Source organism: Dendropsophus ebraccatus, chromosome 2 (assembly GCF_027789765.1).
Source record: "Dendropsophus ebraccatus isolate aDenEbr1 chromosome 2, aDenEbr1.pat, whole genome shotgun sequence".
NCBI lineage: Eukaryota > Metazoa > Chordata > Amphibia > Anura > Hylidae > Dendropsophus > Dendropsophus ebraccatus.
In genome coordinates, this window is record NC_091455.1 from 160312255 (window position 1) to 160326028 (window position 13774).

Sequence of the window (13774 nt, forward strand, 5' to 3'; positions counted from 1 at the left end):
TTGTAATAAAAAGCGATCAAAAAGTTGCATAACGCAATCAGGGTACCGATAGAAAGTACAGATCATGGCGCAAAAAAGGACACCTTAACCAGCCCCATAGACCAAAGGATAAAAGTGTTATAAGCATGGTCATAGAGCAATTAAGGAGAATTTACATTTTTTTAAATGTTTAAATTTTTTAGAAGCTATGAAATTAAATAACAGTTACGTATAGTTGTAATTGTACTGATTTGTGGAACATAGATAACATGTCAGTTTTACCATAGGACAAACGGTGTAAACACAAACCCCCCCCAAATAAATAAAAAATTGTGTTTTAGTTTCAATTTCACTGTGCAAATATTTTTCCCCCGGTTTCGATGCATATTTTATAGGAAAATTAATTCTGTCATTGAAAAGTACAATTAGTGGCGCAAAAATAAGGGTTCGTGGGGGCCTGTAGGTGAAAAAAAGGTAGTACTACGGCTTTTTAAGCGCGACAAGGAAAAAGCTAAAGAAAATTCGCATGGTCCTGAAGGGGTCAAAACTGGAATTACGACAGCAGGGGTGGGGAACCTTTTTTGTGTCAAGGGCTGTTTAGGCATTTATACAATCATTTAAAGGCCATACACTTCACGACCACCAGACACCATGTTATACCCTGTGCAGCAGTGGTGTAGTGTGAGTAGGCAGCACCCAGCACACTCTGAGAGATCAGTATAGTTGTATTAGAAGTCCCCCAGGTTGACTTCTAATTAATGTAACTGAAAATATACATCTTATTGTAGGCCATATTGCATATATAATATAACAGTATATATTTACTGAAATTAAAGGGGTACTCTGGGCTGGGGTCATTTTTAATGTATGGTTCCAGCATCGGGTCCCAGATCGCGCCGCCCCGTTCTCCCGTCCCGCTGCCTGGTCTGAGCTACATGATGTCTCATGAAGGCAACTCAGCCATTCAGTTGTCGTAACGGGGTCCCGTCTCAGGTGCTGAATGGCTGAGCTGCCTTGTGACGTCTCAAGCCGCAGCTCAGACCAGGAAGTGGCAGCGGGACGGGAGAACAGGCCGGTGCAATCTGGGACCCGGTGATGGAATCGGGGAGGTAAGTGATCGGCGGCTTCTATATCCACCCTTTCCCCGGCCATACAATAAAAATAACCCCAGCCCGGAGTACCCCTTTAAAGGGAATACCCCTTAATTTTTTTTTTTTTTTTTTTCTGTGGTGTGATGTGACCAAAAATAGTGCTTACGCGGATTACCATGCGAGATTAGGAATGTGATAATTTAATAATCGGGCGATTCCGCATGCAGCAATAACAAACTTGATAATATATATACATGCCATGATTGCTTATAGGGAGAAATGCAGTACACATCTATTGCATTGATCCATAGAATCTGCACTCGATTGCTTCAGGCTGCTGAAGAAAGCAGGCCAGAAGGCCTTAAAAAAGGGATCAAATTGCAATGAGAATTCATTAATTCCCTTTAATCCCACTGCGGGGAGCCAATCTAATCCCCCCCCCCCAACTGGAACACCAATGACAGGTAATCCAGGCTATTTAAATACAGCTGTCAAAAGTTCAAATGGTTAAAGAGAACCAATCACTATAAAATCATTGTAACAGCTACAAATACATTACTATATGGCCCTGAGCACTGCTATGAGCTTACTTATATTGCCTGCAAATATACGTTCTAATTCCTACCTATGTAGACATGTGGGCGGTCCTCAGTTGTTAACTGGTCACCTCCTCCCTGCTCCAGGGATTCTCGGCTTGATGTCCCGCTCAGCCAATCAGTGTGCTGCCCCACCGCAGCCACCGATTGGCTGAACAGGACGTGAAGACGCTACAGCGGGGAGGAGGTAACGTATGCTTCGGCTGGTGGGGGGGTTAATGGTGCTGTCACGCACATACTCCATATGAGTATGTATCCTCATTGAAAGTCATCGGCATAGGATCCGCAGCAAATTGGCAGTGTAAAATCCACTGCGGATCCGTCCATGTGAATTTACACTGTCAGACATGCTTTGTTTTACCAATAGTTCACGTACCAATATGCTCACGTACATCAGGGATCCTGGCAGGTGTATCATCACATCAATGAACATGATGTTGACCTAAAGATAAAGCTTTCTGTGAAGAGAGTAAATGTTTCCTTTCGCTTATCCATCTTGTCAGGACTGAAGCGCAGGGTATATTTACCTCTTCTCAGAATGAAAGTAATAGCTAAAAAGCACATGTCCTCAAAACAGAATTCTAAGTCATCTATCAGAAATATGAAAAGAAAACCACAGTCAGACTGCAAAACTGTGTCATATTAGTTCTTGATGTCGGTTTTGTAAAGAAGAAAGCCAAAAGATCATTATTGCAGCCCTTGTCTGTACCCCTGTCTTAAAAAAGGATGTACCACCAGGTACATCCTCTTGAATTTAACACATCGATAGAACAGCGCTGTCATGGGGAAGCCAGTGCTGCGGTCAGTTTTTCGAATCGTGGCCTGGCTTCCGTGTACGGCACCGTTCTATCCAGCGGTACTGGGCCGTGCTGAAGCACTGGAGGTCGGCCGGCTGGCCCGCCCCCGGTGGGAGGGAATTATCTCCCCTCTATGACGCGGCTCCATTGATTCTAATTGAGCCGCGTCATAGAGGGGAGGGTTCGAAAAACGGACCGTAGCACTGGCTTCCCCATGACGGCGCCGTTCTATCGGTGTGTTAAATTCAAGAGGATGTATCTGGTGGTACATCCTCTTTAACCCCTTAAGGACTGGAGCAAATTTTTTGTATATGACCTGTGGCACTTTATTCATTAATAACTGCGGTATGCTTTTACCTATGCGGCTGATTCTGAGATTTTCTCGTGACATATTGTACTTCAAATTTCTTATAAATTGGAGTCGATACTTATAACAAATCTTTATGAAAAAACCCCAAATAACGTGCAAAATTGTGAAAAAATGCATTTTTCCAACTTTAAAACTTTTATGCTTATACAGAAAATGGTTATACCACATAAATTATATATTAAATAGCATTAGCAACATGTCTACTTTATGTTGGCGGCATTTATTAAACTATATTTCATTTTTTTTAGACAATAGAAAGCGTAAAACATTAGCAGCAAATTTCCAAATTTTCAGTAAAATTTCAAAATCAGATATTTTTAGGGACCTGTTCAGGTTTAAAGTGTATTTGAGGGGCCTGTATGTTAGAAAGCCCCACAAAGCACCCGATTTCAGAAACTGCACCCCCCAAACTCTGCAAAAGCACATCCGGAAAGTGTTTTAACCCTTTAGGGGAGTCACAGAAATAAAAGCTATGGGGGAGATTTATCAAAGGGTGTAAAATTTAGACTGGTGCAAACTACCCACAGCAACCAATCACAGCTCAGCTTTAGGCAGTGCTGAAAGGAAAGCTGAGCTGTGATTGGTTGCTGTGGGCATCTAAATTTTACACCCTTTGATAAATCTCCCCCTAAGTGTGCAAGAAATTTGAATATTTTAACTTTCTGTGCAGAGATTTTATTGTAGTCCAATATTTTTCATAATTATAAACCTATTACCAGAGAAATGCACCCCAATATTGATTGCCCCATTTCTGCAGTTTATAGAAATACCACATATGTGGCCCTATTGCGCTATTTGAAGCAACCACAAGCCTCAGATATAAAGGAGCGCCCAGGGATTTTTAATGGCTCAGTTATATTAGGTCTGTACCACTTCAGGTTGGGGGAGGCTCTGGGGTGCCAAAACCTAAAAAAAACACCCCTAAAGGGACACCATTTAGAAAACTGCACCCCTCAAGGAATGTAACAAGGGGTGCGGTGAGCATCTGGACCCCACAGGTGCTTCACAGATTTTTGAACAATATGGCGTGAAAAAAGACAAAAGTATTTTTTACACTAAAACTTTGTTCTAGCCTTCAATTTTTCATTTTCACAAAGGGATAAAAGCAAAATAAACCCACAAAACATGTAGCGCAGTTTCTCCCGACATGTGGACATTAAGTGCCAAGCGGGCGCAGCACGAGCCTCCAAAGGGAAGGAGCGCCAATCGGCTTTTGGAAACTGGATTTCACTGGAATGGATTTCAAGGGCCATGTCGCATTTACAGAGCTGCCAAAACACTGTAAACCCCCCACAAGTGACCCCATTCTGGAAACTACACCCCTTAAGGAATCTAACAAGGGGTGCAGTGAGCATATGAACCCCACTGGTGACGGGCACAAATGTGGAAAAATGTGACGTGATAGTGAAAATTTTCATTTTTTCACTTTCACCCCTATGGACCCCTCAATGCCGTTATCAAGGGGTCCATATCCTCATTGCACCCCTTGTTAGATTCCTTGAGGGGTGTAGTTTCCAGAATGGGGTCACTTGTGGGGGATTTCCAGTGTTTTGGCAGCACAAGGGCTCTGTAAATGCGACATGGCCCTTGAAATCCATTCCAGTGAAATCCAGCTTCCAAAAGCCAATTGGGGCTCCTTCCCTTTGGAGGCTCGTGCTGCGCCCGCTTGGCACTTTATGTCCACATGTGGGGTATTTCCGTACTCTGGGGAAATTCCTCTACACATTTTGTGTTGTTTTTTTTTCTCTTTTAACCCCTTGTAAAAATTATAAATTCAAGGCTAGACCAACATTATAGTGTAAAAAATGTAATATTTCATTTTCACGCCACATTGTTCCACATTTGTGCCCGTCACCAGTGGGGTCCATATGCTCACTACACCCCTTGTTACATTCCTTGAGGGGTGTAGTTTCCATAATGGGGTCACTTGTGGGGGGTTTCAACTGTCTTGGCAACACAGGGGCCTTTTAAATGCAACATGGCCCCTCGAAATCCATTCCAGCCAAATCCACCCTCAAAAAAAACAAATGGCGCTCCTTCCCTTTGGAGGCTTACCCTGCACCCGCATGGCGCTTTATGTCCACATGTGGGTATTTCCGTACTCAGGGGAAATTGCTCTACACATTTTGTGTTTTTTTTTTTTTTTATCTTTTAGCCCCTTGTGAAAATGAAAAAAATCAAGACAAGATCAATGATTTAGTGTAAAAATGTAAAAAAAAATTACACTAAATGTTGGTCTAGCCTTGATTTTTTTCCATTTCCACAAGGGGTTAAAAAAAGAAAATGCAAAACGTGTAGGGTAATTTCCCCTGAGTACGAAAATACCGCACATGTGGACATAATGTGCCATATGGGCACAGGGCCAGCCACCAAAGGGACAGAGCGCCATTTAGAGGCTGGAATGGAGGATGGAGGCCATGTCACAATTACAAAGCCCCTGTGCTGCCAGGACTGTAGAAACCCCCCACAAGTGGCCCCATTCTGGAAACGACACCCCATAAGGAATCTAACAAGGGGTGCGGTGAGCATATGGACCCCACTGGTGACGTGCACATATGTAGAATATGTGGTGTGAAAATAAAGTCATTAGGCCAATTATTAGTTTATAAGGTTGAAAATGACAGAAGTCCATCAAATTCAACCTGTGAAATATTCTAGTGTAAGAACTCAACCTAACAGGACTGTTAGGAAGAGGGGTTTACAGCGAGTGCACTACTTGGTTGGCACCAAGAACCAGCAAATATGAATAATAGAAATAGTAGGCTCTCTAGCGTAACTCCCCTTAAATTATCCAAGTTAATATGTATAGTCTTAGATATATATCGTTTCTGGTTATATCATAAATGATTGATTATAATAAGTCAGAATTGTGTATAGAGATTCATTTTATTTGTTTCATCTTATGAATATAAAAATTATGTACCAGTGAATACAAGCAAAATTAAAAAACACAGCTGTATCAAGATTCATAAGGCTCTATAGGCATATATATCAGTATATATATTCATAGTATGATAATCACAGTTGTATATATATTAAAATTCTTAGTGTAAAACACATAAAAAACATAGCAAAGCTTGAAGGATGTTTCACAAAAAAAGGGTATCTTTGTGTAGTATATTTCATAAATGACTATTTTTCATAAACTATTATAGCAGTACGATCTTGTCCATATGCGACTCTGCAGGGCCCTTGCAGGTCGCAGTGGTTTGTAGTCACTGTGCTTATGGTAAATATAGGACTGTTCCTCTGTTAGTTGATTCGAGATATATTATATCACTTATTAGTAGTTATGCTCGTATATGCAGAGGTAATACAGTTAAAATAGAATAAAAGCGGTGAAAGTACACCTCTCACCAGTCCGAAGTCTCTGTGTTTGCAGTATCTGCGGACGCAGTTAGGGAGGAGCATGTAGATGGATATGGAACTTCTCCTGCTCAGAGATCTTTCATTCGGGAGGTTCTCCATAGAGTATTCCGCAAAGATCTTGTCTCTCACATTTGTGGAGCTTCAGGAGGTATGTTTCATGTCTGATTGCCTCTCCCAATGTGGCTGGGTGTTCACCCCTGGCTGGGTGCTCAAATCTGAAGTGCGGACTGGTGATATATTGAGCACAATGAGTCTTTCTGCTATATAGAACGTTGCAACTCTTATTAGTATTAGTATATTATATTATAATAAGAGTTGCAACGTTATATATAGCAGAAAGACGGCGATCGGGACGTGGCACTGTGGCCACCATTACTTTTAACAGTAATGGCGGTCGGTGCTGTCTCGAACAGCACCGGCCGCCATTATTTTCCGGGTCATCGGGTCACCAATGGCCCGGAAAGGTTCCGATTGCCGCTATTGGCTGATCTGAACTGATCAGCCAATAGCGGCGATCGTCGGCATGGGGGGGGGTTAGCAACCCCCCATGCCGACAGGGAGAGATGGCCTGCAGTGTATTTCAGCAGGCCATCTCTCGCGATCGCATACGGCCGGTCCGCGGCGCCCTCTTAAAGGACCCGCGTACCTATACGTCATGGGTCCTTAGGTGACAGTGATCCATGACGTACCGGTACTTAATTACAGAAGGTGCAAGGTAGGCCATACCACAAATATTAACCCTATTCCTCATATATGTGCTGAACTGATAGTTGTTTCTCTCTTCATATGTCACACTTATGCTGGGTTTACACGGGACGATAACTTGCCCGATCGCACGATTAACAATGTCGGAGTAACAGTTTTTTTTTTAATGTAACGATCAGCGTTTAGAAGGTACGATATATCGTACGAAAAAATCGTTTAGCGATCATTTTAAGATCGCCTGCAGCCTGGCCCCCGCCCGCAGCCCGCCCCCCCGCTCATCCGCAGCCCCCTGCACCGGCTCGATCGCCGCCCCGATCGCCCCCGCCACGAGCATACCTTACCTGCTCGGCGTAGCGGGTGTTCGAAATTCCCGGCTCCCCTCTTCAGTGCATTAATTGGCTGAAGAGGGGAGCCAAGAATTTCAAACAGCTTCTCTTCAGCCAATCAGTGCTCCTCTTCAGCACTGATTGGCTGAAGAGGAGCCGTTTGAAATTTCCGACTCCCCTCTTCAGCCAATCAATGCACGGCAGCACTGATTGGCTGAAGAGGAGCTGTTTGAAATTCCCGGCTAACCTCTTCAGCCAATCAATGCACTGAAGAGGGGAGCAGGGAATTTCGACCACCTGCTACGCCGAGCAGGTAAGGTATGCTCGTGGCCGGGGCAGCGGGGGCTATCGGAGGGGCGGCGATCGGATCGGTGATGGAGCTGGCGCAGGGGGGCCAAGCTGCGGACGGCCGGACTTTTGCGACAACTGTTTACACGGAACGATCGGCGAATTTTTTACGAACAATGATTTAAGAACAAGTTAAAAGATCAAAATGAACGATTTCTCGCTCGTCGTTCGCTGCGTCTACACGTACGAATATCGTTCGAATTCGATCGTTAGCGTGCAAATTTGCACGATAATCGTTCCGTATAAACCCAGCATTAGGGTCCATTTACACAGAAAGATTATCTGACACATTATCTGCCAAAGATTTGATGCCAAAGCCAGGAACAGACTATAAAACAGAGAGAAGGTCATAAAGGAAAGCCTGAGATTTCTCCTATTTTTTCAAATCTATTCCTGGCTTTGGCTTCAAATCTTTGACAGGTAATCTGTCAGATAATCTTTCTGTGTAAATGGACCCTAATGCTACGTTTACACGAAACGATTATCGGGCGAATTTTCGCAATAACGATTGAATTCGAACGATAATCGTACGTGTAAACGCGGCGAACGATCGAAAAAACGTTCATTTTAATCTTTTAACATGTTCTTAAATCGTCGTTCGGCGATCGCAAAAAATTCGCCAGTCGTTCCGTGTAAACAGTCGTCGCGCGATAGTCCGGCCGCTCGCAGCCCCGCCCGCTCATCCGCAGCCCCCTGCGCCGGCTCCGATCCAATCGCCACCCCCGCTGACGCCGCACCGATCGCCCCCCCGCCGCTCCGATCGCCCCCCCCCCCCCTCCGATCGCCCCCACTGCCGCGGACAAGAGCATACGTTACTTACTCCGTGCAGCAGGTCTTCCGACATCCCCGGCTCCCATCTTCAACACATTGATTGGCTGAAGAGATGAGCGGCTGGGGGGGGGGCCATCAGAGCGGCGGGCGGGTGGCGATTGGGGAAGCGCAGGGGGCTGCGGTTGAGCAAGGGGGCGGGCTGCAGGCGCGCGATCGCAAAACGATTTTTCTGTACGATATATCGTACCGTCTAAACGCTGAGCGTTATAAAAAAAAAATTGTTACTTTGAAATCGTTTATCGTACGATCAGGCCAATAATCGCCTTGTGTAAACTTAGCATAATGCTGGGTTTACACGGAAGATTATCTGACAGATTATCTGCCAAAGATTTGAAGCCAAAGCCAGGAATGGATTTGAAAATAAGAGAAATCTCAGGCTTTCCTTTATGACCTGTTCTCTGTTTTATATTCTGTTCCTGGCTTTGGCTTCAAATCTTTGGCAGATAATCTGTCAGATAATCTTTTTGTGTAAATGGGCCCTTAGGCTAGGTTCACAGACAGAAAAATAAAAGCTAAATATGCTTGCAATAAGTGAAAACAAAACAATGTGAAAAGCAAGTAGTAAATAATAAGCATGTTCATTATTTAAACGATCGTAATCTATTAAAGCCATTATTCCATATGGTGTGTGCACTTTTGGGCAATTTCCCATTGACTTCAGTGGAGTGCATTATTATATCAATACAGCCATATATTTCCCTTAAAATAACATCCATATTTTATGGTGTATGCTCTGGATCCAGCCCATTTAGTCCACTCCAGAGGAGGTGCTGCTGGCCAGTGTGCTGTGGGTGACTGAGAGCCAATTTGTTCTTTATCCTGCAGAAGCCCCACAGCATAGGGGCACATTGGGATCAGGGTGGGAGGACACTGGGTAGGAGCAAAGCATGCTATACAAAACCTCAGAGCAACAGCAGTTCAGGAACTGATGAAGCATAACTGTCAAGTGTCCTGCTCTTTAACCTTTTCTGTGCTGCAGCGTGAGACATTTAATTTATTTATCAGCTCCTGCACTGATGACCTCCGTTCTAAAGCTTCTCTCAAGTATGTGCAGCATGGTGTGGAGGTAATCAGTGCAGGAGCAGATGAGGCATAAATGTTCTGTGTTCTGCTCTTTAACCCTTTCTGTTAAGCAAGATGTACGCGATGCAGAGCTTGATTTGTCTTACGCTGCATCACAGAAGGCGTTAAAGAGTAGGACACGACTGTGGGTAGGGGGCTGCTGGGTGTCCAATCCCCAGCTTCCCACACAACGTAAGTGATTTCAAGCGGTCGCTGGGTTTGGAAGAAGAGGAGAAGCCAGGAGATTGCCCAGGAGCCAAGCGAGTATGTTGGGTTTTTTTTAAACAAAGGGGATGATGCCTACATGGGGGGGAGGAGTACCCATGTATTTCTGTACATGGGGGAATTACCTACAGGGAAAGGGTCTCTGTACAGGGGGTTTTATTACCACAGGGAGATTATGTCCATGGTGAATACAATTTACTGGGGGAGGCAAACTACTATAAGGACGACCTATGTGGGGGATAGGTAAATGGGAAATTCTACTTACTGGGGGGTGGCTACCTATATGGATGCACAGAGCGGGATCAAGAACTACTCAGAGGCACAGTAGAAAAAAAACAGAGCGATGGTGCTTTCTTATGTAGTATGCTAATAGAAAATAAGCAGACAAGGAGTGGAAGTATTAGAAACCACTTGCCTTGTTGGGTTGTACTATTATAGGCACAACACTATACAGCCCTTGTATATCATTCAAGGCCAATGCAGCTCATTTAGGACCACCAATGAATACCTATGGTCTGCAGACACATAATGATTGAACCAGGCTAAGGCTTGGTAGGGGAAAAACCTCTTGCAGAAGACTACAAAAGAGGTGCTCTGGTACCGCTGGTTGGAGAAGGCCAAAGACATCTCAGTATAATATAGCTATGGAACAATTTATTGTTCATACATTGTGTTTTGGCTCCATAAATAACATAGAACCTGATGCCTGAGACAGGCTTTATGTTACTTGTGCAGCCAAAACACAGTGCAAGACAAATAAATTGTTCCATTGCTATATTATACTGAATGTCTTTGACCTCCTGCAACCAGCGGTACCAGAATGTCTTCATTGTCGCCCTTTGTGCTACACTTCTCCAAGAGGTTTTCTCCTACCGAGCCCGCTCCCGGTTAGTGTTCAGCTGATCAGTCAAAAGTGCTCGAGTCGGAAACTGCATGCGACCCTAGGGCATGACCGTAGGTTGTATCCATGTTTTCCTGGCAGCCCTAGGGCGGCATGCAATCTCTGTAGTCACCAGTAATCAAATGCTGAGTCTTTCATTTGACGAACACTTTTGACAGATCAGCTCAACCATAGTCCTGGTGTGATCATTATCTATGGAGGCACAAAGAAGTCCTTGTATAGTACATAAAGACACAGAGGGTGTCTATACTATATGGATGTATGGTAAACAGATCACTGATCTCAGCAGGGGTGGGCAAAGACTGCATAGGGCCCGTGTGCAAAAAAAATTGCCTGGGCCCCTTCCATAAGCAAACCATGCCACCACATTCCTGGCTGCCCCCCCCCCATCCCCACACACTACCCATCCTGGCTGACCCCATCCCCACAAACAATACCCCATCTGACCCCCCCCCCCCCCCCAGTGCTTCTCCAGGTCATCAGGTTGCCTGATGCCACCAACGCCAATGTACGACCGCCAGGTGAAATCACTGTAGGGCGCATACCGTAGCAGGGCAGGAGCATGGTGCTGCTGTGGCCGGCCATGGCTCACATATCCAATAGAAAAGTGTGGTATGTGGGTCGGGCTGCGGCTGGTGGGTGGCTGGACATCTGATCTGGTACATGGGTGGATGGACGATACATATCACCTATGTGGCGAGTCCCGGGGCTGTGGAGCCCACTAGGCTGAGGCTAAGGGCCCTATTCCACAGTAACGATAATCGGCCGGATCAGCCCCATTTGGCCTGATTCGGCCGATTATCGTTCGGTGAAATAGAGAGAACGATCAGCCGATGATCGTGTCATCGGCTGATCGTTCATTTAGGGCCAGACCTAAAATCATCGTTTCCCCACCATGCATCGCTACGGTTGAATATCGGTGCGTGGCGGGTGACCGACGATTACAAGCAGCAGCATCATCATACATTACCTGTCAGGTCTTCTCCGCGCTGTCTTCATCCCCGAGTCCTGCGTGCTCTATCTTCAGAATGGCCGGTCAGCGGGACCGCCGCGGCCTGTGATTGGATGAGTGTGACCTGTCAGCTGACCGGCCATTCTGAAGATAGAGAGCGCGGGACCCAGGGATGAAGACAGCGCGGAGAAGACCTGACAGGTGATGTATGATGCTGCAAGGACATCGGTAACGATCATCAGGCCATGGAATAGGCCCAGTGAACGAGTGGCGATCTAGCAGATCGCCGCTCGTTTACATCGTTGAAATGTCCCTCCTCGGCCCGTGGAATAGGACCCTAAGAGTCCTAACCTGGAGGGCCCCTGTACAGTTGAACCGGCTGCATAAGTGATACATCCGCCACTGGATCCGCCAAATTAAACACAGTCAGCTGCTAGTCAAAAGTGCTCAATACAGTGAAGTGCATTGCCACTGGGAGATACAAATATGCCAGAAGAGTTCCATAGACACTTTGCATACTTGTGTCCCCCAGTGGCAATGCACATAGGATGAGCAGTGATGTGTTTACTGTATGGCTTTACTAGGCATTGCTCCCTCCTAGCTCCGAGCTGTGCATATAAACTACATAATTCAAAGACAGAAAAAAGAGAAACAGATCGCTGATCTCTGGTGAAGGGGAGGACTGGTCATGTGGGGGAAACCGTGTAATAGGCCTGGGCAGATGATGAGTCCTGGCTCCCATCCACAGCTGGGCGTGAGCGGCAGTGTACAGTGTGCTGCTGGGACCTGCACTTCCCGAGGCGGCACACAAGGGGGCGATGCAGCGCGAGGCCTCTACATAGCTCACGGCGCTTCCTCCTCAGCTGAAGGGCAGCTTGCGGCCCTCGGTGTTGTCGCTGTTCTTGGGGGGAGGCTCCGCTTTACGGGCGCACATTACGTGTCCTGTGACGTGTCAAGTCTCAGTCACAAAGAGGAGAGCCGGGAATCTATGTCATGTCTGAAGAATGACGCGTAAGGTGAGCGCACGCCCGGACTGGAGAGGGAGGGGTTAAAGGGGGAGGGGAGGACAAGCTGAACACCCAAATGTCTGCCGTGGTGACGTAGGGATCGTACGCGTCATAGCTCAGCTTATGGCTTCTGCTGAGGAGAGAGCGCTGTCTGTCACATGATAACGTTCTACAGAGCCTGCAGGCTGTCACGTGATAGCGTTATACACAGGTCTATCAGTAGGTAATGGGGGAGATGGCCCAAGCAGTCTTATTGATCAAGAAAAATAAAATGTTTGCATTTTTTTTCCCCCTCCCCACCTTCTAAAGACCCTATTACACCAAGGGATTATGGTTGTATTTGGCCATGATTGATGTATTAGCTGGTGTTAAAAGGCAACAGCATGTCGGCTGATCCTTGCCTTTCAACATGTTGAAAAAAAACCCACAACGATAATGACGCGTGGACGAGAGACGAAATCCGAGGCAAGTTCTCGCGGGATTTCCTTCATGTGCCTGGATTGAACAGCAACATTGCGTGGCTATTGGTGTCCATATGGGGAAGTGGCCTGCATGCAGTGTCTGCAATGTGTGTATGCGGCCCTACTTCTCCACGTCAGGCCTTCCGTGGACGCAACGTCCGTGGACATGAAGCATTTGTCTAAGGCCATGGTGTAACAGATTTTGTTAAAGTTTGTGAGTTATTTTTGGATATAATGTTGAAATCTACTGCCCATACTTTTTATACTTATACTGATATGTGTACTATTAGTAAAATATTTCAAACCGTAAGTAATAGGGGCCATGCATAGAATGGTTGCCTCGGTAACCCAATAACCTAGCGAAAACTGCATCTCTTCATGTCGATCTGTGGAGAGCATGCAGCATGGTATTATAACAACGACCCTTTAAATCAAAATAAAACACTGTTACCGTTTTAAGGTAAAAATACGGCCGTATTTTTAATGTCATGATAAGCTCCATTAAAGTCAATGGCAAATTGGTTGTAATTTATTACAACGTCCAAGTAATGAACGTGCTTATTATTTACTACCTGCTTTTGCAAAATACGGCCAATCGTTTTTTTTACCTGTTCACACATGATAGGTCATGAATAGAGATGAGGGAACCTGGAGCATGCTCGAGTCGATCCGAACCCGAACTTTCGGCATTTGATTAGTGGTGGCTGCTGAAGTTGGATAAAGCCCTGATGGCCCTTTTACACGGAAAGATTAT

The 13774-nt window shown here is 45.5% G+C and overlaps 1 protein-coding gene across 4 annotated transcripts in view; it reads left to right on the forward strand.

Annotated features, from left to right (window-relative positions):
- The first annotated feature begins 12353 nt into the window (after positions 1 to 12353).
- TCAIM (T cell activation inhibitor, mitochondrial) overlaps positions 12354 to 13774 on the forward strand; it is a 31996-nt gene continuing 30575 nt past the window's right edge. Inside the window, exon 1 of one of the 4 annotated variants that reach the window (XM_069960393.1) lies at positions 12354 to 12568. Coding sequence is in view for 1 of the 4 variants with exons in the window: in XM_069960392.1 (XP_069816493.1) it covers positions 12718 to 12778 (61 nt within the window). In the remaining 3 variants the exon portion in view is untranslated. Of the gene's footprint in view, positions 12569 to 12687; positions 12783 to 13214; positions 13235 to 13774 lie in introns of those variants that run through there. The other 3 variants (XM_069960392.1, XM_069960394.1, XM_069960396.1) reach the window with 3 other exon arrangements.